An 18,092-nucleotide genomic window follows, 5' to 3' on the forward strand; every position below is an offset into this window, starting at 1 on the left:
TTCATTTACGATAATATAGAAAATTTCATTTACTATTCACCCAACATTTCAGACATACTAAAGATGCTAGCCTGTTTAAATAAAATATATTTCATAAAAAGAAATTCTCACACCCACATTTCTAAAAATCAAATATGTAATTAAATGAATTAGCTTCGTTCCTTCGCATGGAGGGATCAAAAGGAAAAAAGAAGATGGATTGGTTAAATTAAGAGGATATATAGTTATTTTTTCTAGGATTTGAATCTGAAATTTTCTTACAGAAATTATTAATTTCATATAAATACTGGGTACAAGCCATTTGAAAACAAGATGTTATGTAGTAATTTTTATAGTTGTGCAAGAACAATTAAAAATTATAACTTTATTTTAATCAAGATTTCAAAAAAATATAATTTAAATTCATATAAAATTATAATATGTATTAATTAATCAAATAATTTAAAATTTACAATCGAGACAGAGACAAACGACACCAAACCACGTTGTACCACGAGAACAAAACCGAACCAAAGTTTATGCATTACTTACTTTTTCCATAACCAAAAATACAAAGGTCACATGTACGTACGTCGTCAAGAGAGAAAAAGGAAATGCATCAGTGATGTTATGTATGAAATTACAGGAAAAAGTGTATATAAATTCTGGTGTCAGTATGGAAGATGGCATCTTGTAATTGGAGAGATTAAAAAGAGAAAGTAGACTTAGAAAGAGAGTAGGTATATGTATACGTTGGGGGAGCAATAGAGGGAGGGTTTGGTCATGGTCATGCATGGAAGCATTTCCCAAAGAGAATCGAATCCGCCTTGCTTTTTGCTGCTTTTTCACAGTTTTTGCCACAGCCTTCTTTAACACTCCCCAAGAAAATGGTGGGTGAGTGTGTGTGTATTACTTGCATTGCATGGTATTAATTGGATTTAATTTTATCAGTAATTGTTCTTCTTCTCTTTCTTAAAAGGGAGGAGAAAGAAAGGGAATGTGCATTAATTAGAGGATATAACTCAAGAGAGGATTGGGAATAATATTAAGTATGAGAAGCTATAGCGGAGGAAAATGACACTGAAAAAGCCATTGCAGGAGTGAAGATGAAGAAAAAGAAAAAGAAAAGATGGTCAAAATCTGAAACCTCGAAGACTTCTCTTCCATCATCGACTATCTTTATCGAAACTCTCTACCATTTAATTTCTTTTTCTTTAATTTTTAACCTTACTCTCCTAATCAATTAATTAATCACTAATTATCCCCTTCGAACCTTCCCATCAAATACTGTACAGAGAAGAACAGATAGCAGCTATAGCCCTATTGCTCTGTTTTTTTCCCCCAAGCAATGTGAGGGGATCCTACTATTTAACTGGAATGCAAAAGGACGTTCCTTGAAGTTTGCAACTTACAACTAGCCATGCAACTTTTACTTTTGCTTCAACCATGTTCAAACATCGATCAAGCTTGCAAGCTGGCCTCATTGGCAAATAATTTGTTTCCTAATAGATATTACAAGTTTCAATTGTAAGACTAGACTGTGAGAATATATACATATAATTTTAGTTTGAATTTTAGCACTTTTAAAATAAGAATCTCCATATTTACTGTTTATGTCTTTTCTATCTTAAGAAAGTGATCCCTAAATACAACTTTATTTTCACAGAGATAAACCGTTAGAGAATGCTAGATAACCATGAAATAAAAAAGAAACTCGTAAGGAAAAAGAAAGCCTAATTAATACAACTAATATCAAATAGAACATACATATTAACATATTCTAAGAGGGCATGATTAGCTAGCCATCTCATTCTAGACATAATTAAGTAAAATTCGATCATATTCAGTTAGGAAAATTAACTTCAAATGACTATTAGGTAGCTGATTATATACTGAGCAGGAATAATCATAATTAATTTCAATAGGTATTGCTTGGTGATTTAATGTTGTTTCCTGTAATAATCACTATTGTGAAAATCAATCAAAGCTTTCTTTTCATTCATTCATTCATACATACATACATACATCCACAATTCAGAAATTAAAAGCGAAGGAAGAAATTGGGGTTTTGTGTTAGAACCCTTTTGACTTATCTTCCACAATTAAGTCCCAGGAAGTACAAAATAAAAGGAATATTCAAAATTGAAAAGGAAGCACCATTTTTCCTATACAGTGACTGCTGGCAAGTATATTATTGAAAGGAGACATGACCTCTTAGATTGTTATTCTAAGATAAGATCATAAGATGTGGGGTCTTCTCTCCAATGTTTTTATATATATACACACACGTAGAATATTCAATTTGTCTGGTAATAAGTTGTGAATTTTGTTCCTCCTTATCCAATCCTGACCCACTAACTCAGCCCAATATTCCCCGATCCCTCTACTTGCCTTCATTCTTTTTGTAAGAAAACAAGTAGCTAGAGAGCCCTAAAATGCCATAGTCAAAAGGTTTTAATTTCCTTTGGTTCATTGTATGCAGGAATAAAAAGATTTTGGTAGGGCTATGTTGTCCCGACTGGTTACAATACATACTGTATGTGGGGACATGCACAGCGGCAGATGCAGTTCTGGAGAGTCTCATAAATCCCACAAAATCTTCAACTCCTTGATCTATATTCTGATATGCATGCCAATAGGCAGAGGCCGCAGGCTACCTAGGAGCATCATGCTGTATATTGTTGCAATGATTGATATGTGAATTCTGAGAGAGTAGCAAATTATTTAGACAGGGAATTACAGCGATGGAATTCTGATTTCAATTATTAAAGAACAGATTCCAGGGCAACTTCACAAGTGCAATAGCCTTTTGCAGAACTTGCTGGGACTTGATAATTGGTTATGATCATGTCAATGCATCTGAAAAAAATAATAATTAAGTACGTACCCGAGCTAATTAATATGTAGCCAAGGCAATTATAGGTTATTGATAATTAAGGATACAATTAAACATACTGTTTTTTATGTTAATTTAGTTCTACACGAAGTGATCATTATGCAATTACATGTAATCAAATTAATTAATTAATTAATCCTGAGGAAAATTATACTGCATGCGCCCTTAATCCATAGAAATAAGCTAGGCCCCAGACAGATAAACTTGTTACAAAATTTGATTGGATGGATCAAAACTATCTTATTAATTATAATTAGTTCATTATGTAGGATAAAATTTTTGTCAAAGCAAGCCAAGATCAGGAACAAATCCAAATTACACCCAAAAAATATTTCATAATTTTCTTTGTTTTTTAGTTATTTTAGGATTTTTTTTTCAACTTAGATTAGTTTAGCACCTATTTAAATAATTTACAAGTTATTTTCATAACCGTTTTAAAAATTATTAAATTTTAGAATATATAAAAATGAATTTTTTCTATAGTTTAAGATTATAATCTTAGAGTTTGCAAGATCTAATTTTTTATCTCTCGTTATACATCGCGTAAGGGAGCAAAGTGAAGAATATGAAAAAGAAAGCCGAACCCTCTTCTGCCTACCTCAATCTACCCCATTATCGAGGTCTAAAACAAGTATATAAACAGCCTTAACCCCAACACTTAAATCACAAGTTCTTAAACAATCTATTGCTCTTTCAACTACTAGCTAGGTTACACTTCATTTCTGTACGTGTTCCTTTCTTTCTCCTTTCTTCTTTCTCGAGGTAAGGACTTTGTCCATCTTCTTTTGGACCTAAAAGCTTGTATGTTGGTCACATTTTCTCTCCTGGTATTTAGATTCAAGCTCCATGTATCACTAAATCATGCTTCACAATCACATTAATTTTGCGTAGAATTTTTATCAGTACAGATATGCTTATAAAAACTGTAGCATGCATCTCCTTAATTAATGCACTAACTGACTGGTTTGGAATATTGGAGAAGGGAAGATGAGCAGACCAGGAGATTGGAATTGCAGGTCATGCCAGCACTTGAACTTTCAAAGGAGGGACTCATGCCAGCGTTGCGGTGATCCAAGGCCCGGAGAGAGAGACCACTATGGAAGTTTCGGTGGAAGATCATCAGGGGGCTCATTCGGATTTACGGGCCCTGATGTTAGGCCTGGTGATTGGTATTGCACGGCTGGCAATTGTGGAGCTCACAACTTTGCTAGTCGTTCAAGCTGCTTCAAGTGTGGTGTGTCCAAGGATGAATCCTCTGGTGGTGGACTTGATGCTGACATGTCACGGATGAGAGGTTATGGCTTCGGCGGAGGCGGAGGCAGTGGCTTTAGCCGTAATTGGAAATCCGGAGACTGGATTTGCACCAGGTTGATGCATATTAATTTGTTTGTACCTTTCAAATCTAAAAAATACTCAATTGGGCACTTTTTTTCTCCATATTCTTAACTTAAATTTCACAGGTCCGGTTGCAACGAGCACAACTTTGCTAGCAGGACTGAATGCTATAGATGCAATGCACCAAGAGAATCTAGCAGCAACAAGTCCTCGTATTAATCATCGATATGCATTTTTGTGTAAGGATTGGCCTTATATATATATGCGCACGCTGCGCGAGCGTGCATGTGATGATACAAATTTCAGTTTTATTCAGCTAACATACACTTTTTTCATGATCCAAAATCCAGGTCCTGCAGTGCTGCAAGGAGGGAATTAAAGACGAAGGCTCATGAGAAATCTTGGATTAATCTTTTTGCTCTTAATTTCCTCTAGTTTTGTTCTTTTGGATGGCTGTACTCTTAAGCTGAGAAGCTTTAGAAGGATCATGGGAGTGAAATTAAGTTCAAGGAGAGCTATATATATCATTAGCTAGTAATTTGTCAGGTTCCTTAAACATATATAGACATGTAGTTCTGTACTTGGTATCGATGTCTTTGTGTTTTGAGACAGGTTTAAGCCCTTGTCGTTCAGTCTAAGGTGTGCTTGATTTAGCTAAATTAATTATGAAATCCCTCTCCTTGTTAATAGAGTTATAATATGTTTGCCAGTACTAAATTTCTTCTTTTTTTTTCTGGCAATGTTCTAGTATAAGGTTTACAAGAATGCTTTTCCTTACAGTGGTCCAACGAATATTTGACTTAAAATTACTGTAAATTAATCACCATTCTCCATATCTCTGAAAAAGCAATTAAAAGGAGTTCTTTCATGGACCACAGTGGGATCTTTTTGGTTAAACCAATGCAAGATAATTAATGGATTTTGGATTCAATGGATATCTTTGAGAGAATTTAATCAGCTAGGCTTTAAATTGACAAAATAAGCATCATATCTTCCCAAGAATAAAAGATATTCCACCATAACACTATAAGAGAATTGGATGCACATAGCTTCAAGGCTATATATATAGGATGCTAAACTAAAATCAAAGTTCAAATAATTTTCAGCAATCTACAGGAATGGTCTCTCCTTAGCTAGAATATTAACTTGATTCATCCTTGTGGGTTAATTCAATAATCCATTAATTTAAAGTTTGATTTAAATTAAATTTATTTTTAACTCATTTAAAAAGTAAATCTCATTAAATATAGAAATAACTCGATATTATAACTCATATTTTTATCGAGTCAGTTAAATCCAAATAAAACTTGAATATTAAATTAAATTCAATAATATTTTTATTAAAAATCACGTCATTTCAGTTTATTCTATATTATATATAATGTTAAATTATCGAAGTTCATTTGCAAATTATGGATAAAAGATGTTGAGTCATTAACATCTCTTATTGGTTCCCTAGTTGACCAAACGAATGATGAGCGAATGACATGGATCATTGACTCCTTTCTTTGTACAAGCAACCAGCTTATATAAGAGTAGTTGTTAGCACCTCTCTTGGCCGGATCACCATGCATACTTATGTTCTTTTCTTTCTTGATATAGAGAGTTACACGATACTCCATGATGTTTTCTGCAACCATTCTTTCTATAGTTTATGTTCTTGTTACTGTGTGATACTCTTATATTCTTATATAAACCCTAAGCTTGCCTTCGCGCATGTGATGCTATTGTCAAATACATATGTTTACGGGAAAAAATGTTGATAAATTAAAGATTGATTATATTATAATATGTTTTCATTAATCAGTAAAAAAAGACTAGTAAAGTACACCTCAACGGGTATTTGCGTGTCTCATTTTCTTAAGAGATGATCTCGAGTTAAAAGATCTTATTTAATCTGTAAAAAGAAAATAGGAAAAATTAACCACTTATCACTCTTGTGCTTGGCAACAATGGAAAAGTAAGGTATTTAAAATATATATATATATATATATATATATATATGTCGACTTTATGTATATATATATATATATATATATATATATATATATATGTCGACTTTATGTGCTTTAATATTTAACGGATAGGGTTAGCTTTGTGTAATCTAATCAACTTCGAATTTCATCAGCTCTAACATATTTAAAAGTATATTTCACATAGGATTCCAAAGTTTAGCTTTGATTCCAAAGCTTTTAAGGCTAACCTTTCATGGGTTCCCTCATTGACCTCTTGGGTATACGTTTAACATGAAAATTGATTGGTCAAAAAGTAACCACACATTTATTAGTGTCTGCTACTACACTCCATTGTATAGCTTTTAGCAAGATTCTTTGTTTCACTTTAAGCTTGGCTTTATGTTACTTCATATATCTTGTTGTTGATGTTAGTGAAGTCAAGTACTTGCTCATTTAATCATATCACCCTGGTACATGTCCATGTTGCTGGTGCAGTTATTTCTTTCTTTCAGAGGTTTATGCGCCATGTTTTCACTGCGTTTACCATGATTGCATGCCCACATTCTCTTCAGAAGAAGGTTTAACTGTTTAGTTCTTGATTAGCAAACATTACTTTAAGTTGGAAGCTTTAGTGACCATGGAAATGTAAAGAAAGCGTGTTTAATTATTTCTAGAGAAGACGACGAGGATATCTCTCTTTGATCTGTGAAATTACGTGATTAAAGATTATTGTGGTATTAGGCTTGGTTTTGCTCCCTTCTATTTTTCTGTTTCTTGCAATTCGATTTATAGTTATAAAACTTGACATAGAATATGGTTTATATTCAGGTTAATTTGTGTTAATTTAAAATAACATTTAAAAAAGTAAATCAAGTTTTATTCAAGTTTAATTGAATTCAAATCAACTTTCTTGTAATCTGCTTGAAATCTAATATGGACGAAGTCTAATGTCACCTGCTTATCACTATATTTGGGTGACATGTTAACCTAAACACACCATGCTTGTCACTGTATTATTTATAAAAAAATTATCGGTTTATGGGAAAAAAATAATTACTTGGAGAGTTGCATTGTTAATTTTGTTTGATTTTTAAGCTGAGAAGGGCAGGACTTAAAGTGCTAGATCCACTTTCTTTCCTTTTCTTTCTGAAAAGATGAGTATACAAAGGTAAAATTTCTGATAAACGTACAGAAATTGGCCTCGGATCGATGATTAGAATAAATTCACGATAGTTTGCGAGTAGATGATCATTTTAGATTTTCTGATTACAAGAATGGGGAAATATCGATCGAAGCAATGGCATGATCAATTAGTGAGTTATATATATATATATGTGCTGGGAAAATTGTTTAAATCCTGGGAAATTGATGAGGGATCAAATCCCATAAATGGCTATGCAATTGAATCCGAGAAAGAAAAGACAATTGATGGGTGGTATTGCTCAGAAAAGAAGAACACCAACATCTTTAATCAATGTCAGCTGGGGCCCTAAAAGCTATGAAAAACTATATAAAATGGCAGTGGATTAAGTACAAGAGTTGAGATTTAATTATCAACACTGTGATGGTCAATGGAAGCAAAAACAAGAGAAGCTTTTATCCAATTCAAGGCATAGGAATTAAAATGGGTTTAACTTTGATAAAAGTTTTCCCTTTTTCTAGCTTTTATAAAACCAAGCATGCTCCAATCCTATTAAAGCTTTTCCTTTGCTTCCTTTTATAAACCAAACATGTTGTAGCTTCCTAGCTAGCTAGCTAGCTAGCTAGTCTTTCTACACACCTCCACACAGCTTGGCTAATGCCATAATTCGAGGGAATTCATTTCACATGCTCTTGGGAAAATTATATGAATCTTGGGAAATTGATGAACAATCTAACTCCATAATTGCCACAATGTAGTATGATATATATATATATATATATATATATATGCAATTGAATCAAAGAAAAGATAATTGATGATGGGTGGTATTGCTCAAATCACCCATTTTTTTTATCAAAAAGATATAAACAAAAATAGTATCATGACTGCCTAGAATTGTGTTTCATGAATATTTTAAAAAATAATAATAAAATATTATTTTAATATATTTTTAAATAAAAAATATTTTAAAAAATAATCGCTAACACATTTCCAAATACCCTTAAAAATAATTGATAACTATTTAGAATCTATTTGATTTTTTTCAAAAATAAAAATAAAATTTTGACAAAGAGGAATGCAATTTTATGTTTCATTTTGTTAGTGTCCTAGAACAAAAGAGATAGAAACATGTTTGGTTAGAAAATAAAAATGTAAAATAAATTTATTAAAGTTCTATGATTTTTAAAAAATAAATTATAATTTATTTTATATATATGGCTTTCAATTCACATTTAGCAAACTCACTTATTCATATTCTCTTTTCTTATATATATTTGTTTAAATTAATCCTTCTATGTTAATTTTTTTTTTTTTATTAAGGCTTATGAAATGATTCATAATTAAATTAAGTTTTGAAAATCAAGAATCTGCATAAAAACTTTAGAAAGAACATGCTCATGTGAGTTTGAGTGGTTTTCTCACATTTTGTTTTCTTCCCAGCCAATAAGAAGAAACAATGAGCCAAATTCAAAATCAATTTAAAAGAACTTAAATCAATCAAGATTATGGGCCCATGCCTGATCCACCCAGGGGCATAATGGTGCTTTTTCGGCCCATGAAAAAATCATGAACCCACTTTTTTGGGTCTGAAGAATAGATGGCCCATAGTTATCAATTTCCGTCGTAGGAGAAAACCAGATCAAAACAACAACGGCTATATAATTCAAACAACGGCGACAGCAATTTTAGTTCAGGTTTCGCGCTTTAATCTTCTTCTCCATTCATTCAAGATCCTAAACTATTTCCTTACAGTAAATTTCGTTATTTGTTAGTGTTTCTTTATCACATAATAGCTCACGACAACATTTGTTTTTGTATGCCGGATTTGTGGTCCACAACTTGTTCGATAAAATGTCTGAAAGAAAGCTTTAGTTTTAAAAGAATTGATTTTGATGATGAAATTCAAGATCCATTTTTAAGAATCCAATATCTTATCAGTGAATATTGTTAGTGTTCCTGCTGTGTGGTTTACTTATTATTAGATAGAGGAGGTTGTTAGCTAATGATGGTGTATAGACATGTACAGAAGTTTCTCACCGGTGCAAAGTGCTTTGAATACAAGAGAAATAGAGTTATCCATTTGAATTTGAGGTTGTTTCACTCATCCGGAGAAACCCAAGAAGAGGTTTTGCCTATTGAATGGTATGAGAAGGTGTTTCCAAAGATAACAGAATTGAGCCACCAGTTAAAACATGTGGATATGATTGATGGAAGGTTAGTGAATGTCAATGATGGGTCTGTCATTGTTGATGAGTACATTGAGAATAAGATGCACACTTTGAAGTCACTTGTAAGGTTTTTTGTTGGGTCTCCATCTGTTCAGCAAAAAGTTTCGGAAAATGTGAAGGGGTTGTTGGTTGATGGAAAATGTAGGAACCCAGTTGTCAGTTTTAGTAAATCAAGTGAAAGAGAGCCAATGCTTGTGGATTCACTTGCTAAAGTTAGTAACTTTCTTAATGTATCTGCACAGCAGAGGAAGGTAGTGCGTTTCACTATATGCCAACAGGTTACACAGCATCGGATTTGGCGAGCAGCGCTGGAGGAGATACTAAATGAGCTGAAATCAGAGATGGATCTATTGAATTATAATTGTTTAGGCAAAGGGAACAACATGGGGTATCAGATAGTTTCAAGCTGTTTAAAGTTCTTAAGTGATATGGATACTTCATCTGAGCATGACTCCACATCGTGGATGAGGCTTGCACCTGCTAAACGCGTTGGTTATCCTCCTACTTGTGGTGGCTGGGAGGATGTTCTTGAGATGTTTCATGATCTTATTCAGTGTTTGAAAAGTGAAAAGTGGTCAGTTCATCATGTGGGGAAGCTTGAAGCCATGAAAGAAGGTTTGTCTCAAATCAAGGATGTGTCGATTGATAAAAGTCTTGGATACAAGGATGTTCAACATCAAGAAAGCTTGGTTCAGAAGAAGCTCTCGAATACGTTGGGTCACTCTTCCCGCTGTTTGTTCACACTTTTATTGTATTACCTTTATGGACATGTTAGAGACATCGAAGTTGACATACGTGGTGGCATTTATGGTGGTGGTGGTGAGAGTGCATTCCTCTTGAGCATGGGAAGGATTTTGACTTCAGATGAGGAGGAGATGGTTTGGAGTGGGATGAAGCAGCTAGACAGGGCTCTTAGAGTATTCAAGTTCGTATGGGAAATAGCAGGGATGAAAGGAGTTCTGGAGCTGCAAGGTCATCTATGGTGTGTTGGGGCCATGGATAGGACACTCACATATAGAGGAAACATATTTTTTGTACATGGGATTAGTCTTTGATCAAACTGGTATCTCTCCAAATCAGTTCTAATCTTAATAATTTTATAATGGAATTTGATCACTATTTCATTTAATATGGCGTGTTCAGTATTTCAATGGAAGCCACTGCCCTATACTTCTCTGTCAGTTTATCATCTGGAAACAATACTAGATTTCTATGCATTCTAAACGTGTAACAGAGCTATCTCACTTGAACGTAAGGTCCTATTTTCTTAATTTTTGAATATAAAACCTGCCGAAGAAGATATGAAGGAGGTATGTGATGGTAGCCTTTTCTTTTTGAAACACATATAGCCACGTATAAGGAGATGGGAAGGATTTATACCTGGCATAATCATTCTTTTTAAAATCTGTCCTTAGAAGCATGAGTGCTCTGTTCAAAATCAGCTAGTTACTCTTTCCTTCATTTGTGCTATAGGCCTCCATTTGATTCTATTAATTGAAAACAATGGTATAGGAAGGTGGTCTCCAGCTTTTTAATCTTTAAGAAGATATAGTTTTTTCATTCACCTAGTTGTGAATCTTGAACAATTGTTGCAGTGACTCTAAAAGGAATGGATAAAACAGTAACTCTTGTTTCTCTGATGTTTTTCCTTCACGGTTTGAACTTGCAAAGCAACAACTAACGTAAGAAATGAGGAAGCTGAGATTGTTCCTTCTCTTACACTGTCAGCTTGTGAGGAAGTAATGTTTTTTATTCTTTTTATATTCAGTATTCCTTCTAGATCAGGCAAAAACTACTTGAATCATTACTGGCAATATATTAAGATAGTTGATGGCTGCAGTTTTACAGAAACTCACAATGTCATTAGACAAAATGAGACATTGACAACAGAACAGAGACTGCACTCACGAGGTAATACTTAGCATACTGCTCAACCCAAAGCAACTTAAAACAGAAAGAAAAACAGTTTGGGAGTACATACACTGACAAAATAGAACACACTGCTGCTTGTATAGCATCTGGGATAATAGAAACGATGGCCCATGGATTATTGAAGTAATCTTGTTTTAAAGTTGCCTGCCACTTGTGCCATGGATTTCTGCAATATGCATTCAGCTCTTCAACAAGACCAGAAAAATATAAATGATCGACAATGACAATAGTCTCTTTGACAAGGCCATGAAAAAGAGCTGACATCCCTTCATCACCCCATAGCTAGTTTTGAACAGTTCCGTCTTGAACAAGTAATTCCACATCCTTAGCAGTGTTGGCAAGGTGATTGATGATGATCAAAGTCATTTATGTAGTTCTTAGAACAATGGCATTGCTCAGATGCCAGCAGATTCCTGAATAAAAGCTCTGTTGCGCCAACTATTTGCAATCTGGGTATCTCTAGAACCCCATCACTGAATTTTATGTTAAACAAGTTTTTGCTTGACCCAAATTGAAGTTGACACCAGCCTGATGCAGCTCTGTTGCACTGGATATGATCAGAGTTGTGAGTTTCTTTTTTAGTTCAACCGAGCAGGTTTATGGAAAATTCTCAGAAAGTAAACTAGATGTTCTACTATCTGAGATCTCTCTTCCATTTCCTCCAAGTCTCACATATTTTTTGAGACTCACAGGTAAGCTCGATGATGGAAAGCCTTTGACCTATACCAGACGGCAAGGTTATTTTTGCAGGACCAAAAGGATCCTCCAGAATAAGGAAGCTGATTTTCAAGTAATCAGATGTCGAGCCTTATATCTTGAATCGTCCATGGTTTATTAAATACACGATATTTTCCTTTCCGTTTCGCTTTGTTTTGAAATGATAACAAGACTTTAATAATGAAGGCAGCATCCACTAAAATCACTATTATGAACTATCACTGCTAAATTCTATGGTTTCTGCATAACAATCGCGTAACCTTTTTTCCGTTTCTTTTACGTCTTTAAGGTAATCCACCAGACTTAAGTCAGTCCTTTGAAGAAAATCTTGAAGGTGCCTCTTTTTATGCTCTTCCATTGGTTTTAGTTCTTCTTTGCCATGGTGCAGTGGCCCAATTGAGACCGGTTGAGGTGTGCAAGCCTTTTCGTTCAATCGATGCAGTTGCTTAGGAACTGTGTGGATACAGCACTGTGAAGGCAGAAAAGGCAAGCCGTTTAACTCCCCTCTCATTGAAGCTGCTAGTTCTTCGATGTTGATTGAAGTATCATTGTTTGTTTCTTCCATCTATTCACTTTAATGCTTCAACAATTTCCACACTTGTTATCGAAGTAGAGGACTATGACTACTGGCAACACAAAGAACAAAGCCCTCGCTGATAAATCTGCAACTAATGTAAGAAAGAACAGCTAAATATTATATTCTCTCTCAGAAAATCCAGTAATTTGAAAAGCTGAGAGTAAAGAACATTTCTGGGAAGGAAACTTTCTGGTGTTGAGATTCAGCACAAAGAGAAGACAATATCTTGAAGGCATACATACAAAACTCAGATATAATCTTCAAATGTAAAGGAAAACCAAAGCACAATTACGCATACCTATCTTTCTTGCTAGCAAAGTGGTGTGAGATCCTACTTGCGTACTTCGAACTCCAAGTCAAGCTCTTGAGGAGGTAGCTAGCTCGATTTTCTACTGGGATCCTGCTTGTTACTTTCTCTTCATGTATCTCTCGTATTCTCAATGGCTCAATTTTTTCCAACGCATTGAAAAGGAGAGAGGCTCTACTTGACTTCACAGGCCTTTGTATATGGTTGCTAAAGCAGGGATGTCTGCCTTTCGCTGTGGTTATGGGGACGTTATTGTCACCTTTTGGCTATTGTAATGATAACCTATCTTTTAATTGATAATTTCCTCTGATCTGCGGGTAAATTTTACAATTTGGATTGTTTTTAAGAGAGCAGGGATTTCAGAATTTTGCTTGCGAATATCACGTTACCTTTGCCCATCATCAAATTGTAAAGCAAACAAGTGTCCACCTAGGCCATCTAATCTTCCGCCTGCTCCAGCACTTTCTACATTTCCAATTTTATCTGATGTCACCAAAGGGTTAGCCTGGCTAGTGTTTTGCAATTTCATTCAGGTTCGGCGATAGGAATCGAGAAGAGATGCTAGCCCTCCTTCGAGGAAAAAACTACTTGAAACCCTGTAAATGCTCATGACATTTTAACGAGGAAGTAAAGAAAATTATCCATCCTTCATGATTCAAGTTGAAATGGAGAAGAACAGGAAAGTCTGAAATCTTAAAGGCATTGTGGAATCATACAGTACTACAAGTGATAAAACTTGCATTTCCTTGAACCATTTCTCCTTGACATTCAAAAGAAGTTCAAATAAGGTACTTGATCTGGGCTCGGGCTATAGATTCCTCAGTTTTTTGATCAACATATTTCCCACTAAGATTTAATATCAGATCTATTGTAAGATCTCAAAAATGCTTTTGGCAGAAATAGATAAAATTTCACCTGATCAACCCTGGGAAGTTTAGCACTAAAAGGAACATCATTTAAAATTGAAGCGTGAATCTCATTTCAGCTTAGATTTTGAAGATCTCTGCAGAGGCTTTGCAATTGGCCGAGACGGGGCACTTCTCACAACCTTCTTCATATCATACTTCACAGACGAGAAGGCACAGACCAGGGCAATCAACATTGTTGGGTATACATATACAGCCTTAGCAGGATCTGTATTTGCTGGCTTTCCCAGGATCCCTTCCTTGACAAGCCCCCAGATAATAAGAAGTGTTCCAAACATGCTCATCCTCCCAGGTTTTAGAATGCCAACAAGAGCTCCAGCCACAGAAAAGTAGCTTCCAGCAAGAACCTGGAACAGGACACATGGATATGAAACACTGACCGATAAACGTGAGCTTGTTGAAGACATAAAGAAAGCTCACAAGCACAGCCTGATGCCCGTGAGAGTAAAACCATGCTCAAAACAGTATCCGAATAAGAATCTACAAGGAAAGGAAGTTCCATAAATGCAAACACATAAAGGAAAAAATAGCATCGGTATTGCTTTTGATTACAAGCAAGCCATGGTGTCTGGGAGTAACAATTTAGTGAGAACAATTTTTACATGGTAAAAATGAACCTAGGAGGAATTTAAGGACCAAATTGAGCTTGCATGTAACAATCAATCATTATATCTCTATATTCACGAGAGATGAATTAGAGTTCAACTTGATTTGACAAAATTATCTGCAGCCCCAATTCATTAGCAATAAGTGAACTCCTATCAAACACATTAATCACCCAACAAGAAAACAATGATATACAAACTGCAAGTACTTAAAATTTCTGCAAGATTGATTGGTCTGCACTATTTATTACTTAAAACATATCCAAGGGCCAAGAAGAAGAAGTAATGTGTCTCCCTCATCTTGTATAACTCAAAAAAAAAAAAGGATATGAGAAGTTGAAAAGCAGAACCTCTAAGCGCTGAAGATCGGTTACTGCAGGTGCTTCCTTCGCACTGGTCAAGTTATAGATATTTAACAGTTTATCCCAGCTCGGAACAGTCATGTTCCTTACAAGACCATTCACAACGGCTCCGGGGTAGAGAAGAGCTTTCACTACAGGAACAGGAAAGATCTCACTAGCAATCAACTGGGAGGATGTCACATGGATTGGCGTTGAGCACATGCCTGATCTACATGGTATCCTACACAAAAAATAATAAATAAATAAATACAAATTAAGCAAAAGTGTAGCTCATAATTCTACATTCTCCTCCCCGGTTGTATGCTTAGACAAATAAATACTTTCGACAAATCAATTCATCATATCAGTCCACTCCTATCACGTCAATCCTAATGCCGGATCACGACTTCGAACACCAAGTTCAAATTATGACTAAAATTTCTCGATTTCATAGTTTCCTTACTATACTGATTTAGCTGGTAAAGTCATATGGGATTGAATCCAACTTGAAATGGATTGGTCAACCCTCATTTTGTAACCCAATTACTTGATCGAAAAAGAAACCCATTACCCATCCCACTTAGTTTTTTCGCTCGTCTTAATCTCAAACTTTCCATATTTTTTTCAACATAGAGTAAGCAAAGCGAAGCAAGAAATCCGAGTAAAAATATCTATCAAACTAAAGCTAATCTTGGAATTAATAAACTGTTAATCTAATGGAAGTCTATATGAAAACAGTGGATCTTGAGAAGTTGAAAGATTAAGAGAGTAATATTTTTGAAAAAAAAACAGAGATGTAGTCAGTACCTGAAAAGAGGGACCTGGAGAAAGATGATGAAGAAATAGATGCGAGCTGCGTATGATGTTAGATTGCTTACCCAACTCCTTCTCCTTGATGTTCCTGCTGCCGCTGCTGTTGATGTTGCCATTATTGAGAGACTGTGTGTTGCAAGGCGAGAAGGGAGTGCCTGCGCCGGGAGACTAAAACAGTTCTATTATTGAGGATAAATGAGGCAGCACTCGGTGGGCGCCAGGCAGGCCCAAGTGTTCATCATGGGCTGGGCTACTACTTCGTTTTGTCTAACTTTTAGTAGCCCACCAATGTTTTTTTAGCATAATTTTATGTTTTAAAAACGTGCGAGGCTTAGAAAAATATTAAATTAATTTTTTAATATTTTCAGGTGATTTAAATATACTAATGCTAAAAAATATAAAAAATATTTTTATAAAAACATTCACAATATCTGTCGAACACTTCAGTTATTAAATTCATCCACCTATTATTTTTTATAAATATTATGGAAAAATTATTAGATGCCATAATTTTCTATTTATTTTTATTAGGTTGGATTTATTTTTACATTACAAAAATATTTTTAAAAAAATTAAATTTATTTATTTTTTACTTTAAAATAATATTTTTATATTTTTAAATCATTTTAATGTGGGAATAAAAAAATAATTTTTAATAATTAAAAAAAATATTATTTTAATATATTTTTAAATAAAAAATATTTTTAAAAATTATCACAACTACATCCGTACGCAGAATTCAAGTAAAAATATAATTTTTTATAAAATTACATTTTATTTTTATTTTTATTTTTACTTTATTTATTTTAATTAAATATCTATAAAGTAAAAATATAAATTTTATTTATATTTTCATTATTATCGTTCTTTATAACGAAACATCCAGTAAACAATTTACTTGATGATTATTAAGAAGATTTGTTTTATTTATTAATTGTTTTTTACTTCAAGCTACGAGACCAACATCAATAGAAATTAATTATATTTCTATGAATATATCAAAACAACGTGGAATATGTATTTTCAAAATTATCATTTAGTTTCTATTAACACATAAATTGATTTTAAAATGTTTTTACAAAAAATAATATTAGTTTTGATATAGTTTTAAGTGAAAAAAAAAATATCATGGAGGGATTTATGTTTAGCCATAACATAAAATCTTACGAATCATTGTAGAAAATTTAATTATTAATTTCACAAAAACCATATTCTAAAAAAACGGTAAAATCCATCCAAAGAAAGAAATAAAAATGAAAATTCACTAAAACCCTGTGGGTGCATGAAACGAGGCGTTTAGAGCTTATTCCCAAGATATTTATCACAGATGTTAATCTGCTCTCGCGAGCAGAAAGGCTGCAAAAATGGCGTTCGCTCTGTCATCTTCAAGCGCCTCAACAGCATTTCAAAGCTTAACATCTTTACACTCTAGTGATGGATTCCATCTGAGGCCATCCAATCTCCTTCTTCCACGTCACTCTCTTGCTACCTCCACTCTCGCCTTCTCTCGCCGTCGAAACCACAACTCCACTGTCACTTCCTCTTCAAAGAAAACGAAGGTAAATGCGTGTTTACAACACTAGCTGTTAACAGCTCTTGGTATTCGCTTATAGTTATTATATTATAGCTTTGATAGATTTCCATGCTCTTCTTGTGTGTGTTCGTGCTTATGGTGAGGTTTGTTGAATAATTTGTTTAAGATATTGGCAGAAAAAAATGAAAAATTTGACGACATTTGAGTAAAATTGTAATCTTTTGATATACCATTTGAGTTTTTTTCTATTTTATAATAGATAATAACAAGATTGAAAGAAATGGTTCATGGTGAAAGTATGTGTCTGGTTACTGGGAAAATTGGAGGAGGAGAAGAGTAAAGGAAAGTGGTTTTTAATTTTTCTTGCAATTGAATAGAGTTATGTATTGTTTCTTGAGAAAATGCAATGTTTATCTTTTAATTAATTCAATTGTATTTATCCCGTTCGAGTGAGTTTAATAATTTATCTGTCTGATTAATGTTGTGTAGATTTTCACTTCACGAGATAAATAAATAGAAAGAAGAAATGATTTTTTGCATTTTTTAATGAATTGTGAAATTTTGAATAGCTTCAAGTGGTTTTTAGTTGAAAATTGTTTGTTTATATTTTGTGTTACTTGTCAAAAAGATTTTTTTTTCCTTTAGAAAAGTGTATCTAAGAAGGAAGCGAGGGAAGAAGATGAGATAGATGAAGATGCATTTGAGGCATTGTTTGGTATGTTAGAAGAAGACCTTAAAAATGATGATTTGTCAATGGGTGATGGCGACGATGAAGATGGTGATTTAAGTGAAAAAGACCTTGA

The 18,092-nt window shown here is 33.9% G+C and overlaps 3 protein-coding genes across 5 annotated transcripts; 2 read left to right on the forward strand and 1 right to left on the reverse strand.

The window, feature by feature from the left end:
* The first annotated feature begins 3,449 nt into the window (after nt 1-3,449).
* Nucleotides 3,450-4,927, forward strand: LOC105122396 (TATA-binding protein-associated factor 2N-like). Of its 3 annotated transcripts, none has more exons than XM_011021487.1 (4): nt 3,450-3,637; nt 3,855-4,242; nt 4,336-4,449; nt 4,561-4,927. In XM_011021487.1, the coding sequence occupies exons 2-3, from the start codon at nt 3,863-3,865 to the stop codon at nt 4,427-4,429; spliced, it is 474 nt and encodes a 157-aa protein (XP_011019789.1). In that variant the 5' UTR covers nt 3,450-3,637; nt 3,855-3,862; the 3' UTR covers nt 4,430-4,449; nt 4,561-4,927. The 3 variants fall into 3 exon arrangements, with proteins under 3 accessions (XP_011019789.1, XP_011019790.1, XP_011019788.1); XM_011021488.1 differs by having other exon boundaries at nt 3,451-3,637; nt 3,863-4,242; XM_011021486.1 differs by having other exon boundaries at nt 3,453-3,637; nt 3,858-4,242.
* A 4,387-nt stretch (nt 4,928-9,314) lies between these two features.
* On the forward strand, nt 9,315-10,592 carry LOC105122425 (uncharacterized). Its single transcript, XM_011021513.1, has one exon. The coding sequence runs from the start codon at nt 9,315-9,317 to the stop codon at nt 10,590-10,592; it is 1,278 nt and encodes a 425-aa protein (XP_011019815.1).
* Nucleotides 10,593-13,700: 3,108 nt separating this feature from the next.
* Nucleotides 13,701-15,942, reverse strand: LOC105122397 (uncharacterized). The gene is made up of 3 exons (XM_011021489.1): nt 15,750-15,942; nt 14,952-15,183; nt 13,701-14,343 (listed from the first exon to the last, which is right to left on the reverse strand). Exons 1-3 carry the CDS (start codon nt 15,869-15,871, stop codon nt 14,047-14,049), a joined length of 651 nt encoding a protein of 216 aa, XP_011019791.1. The 5' UTR covers nt 15,872-15,942; the 3' UTR covers nt 13,701-14,046.
* Between the last annotated feature and the right edge of the window lie 2,150 nt (nt 15,943-18,092).

This window comes from Populus euphratica, unplaced genomic scaffold (assembly GCF_000495115.2).
Source record: "Populus euphratica unplaced genomic scaffold, PopEup_1.0 scaffold19.1, whole genome shotgun sequence".
NCBI lineage: Eukaryota > Viridiplantae > Streptophyta > Magnoliopsida > Malpighiales > Salicaceae > Populus > Populus euphratica.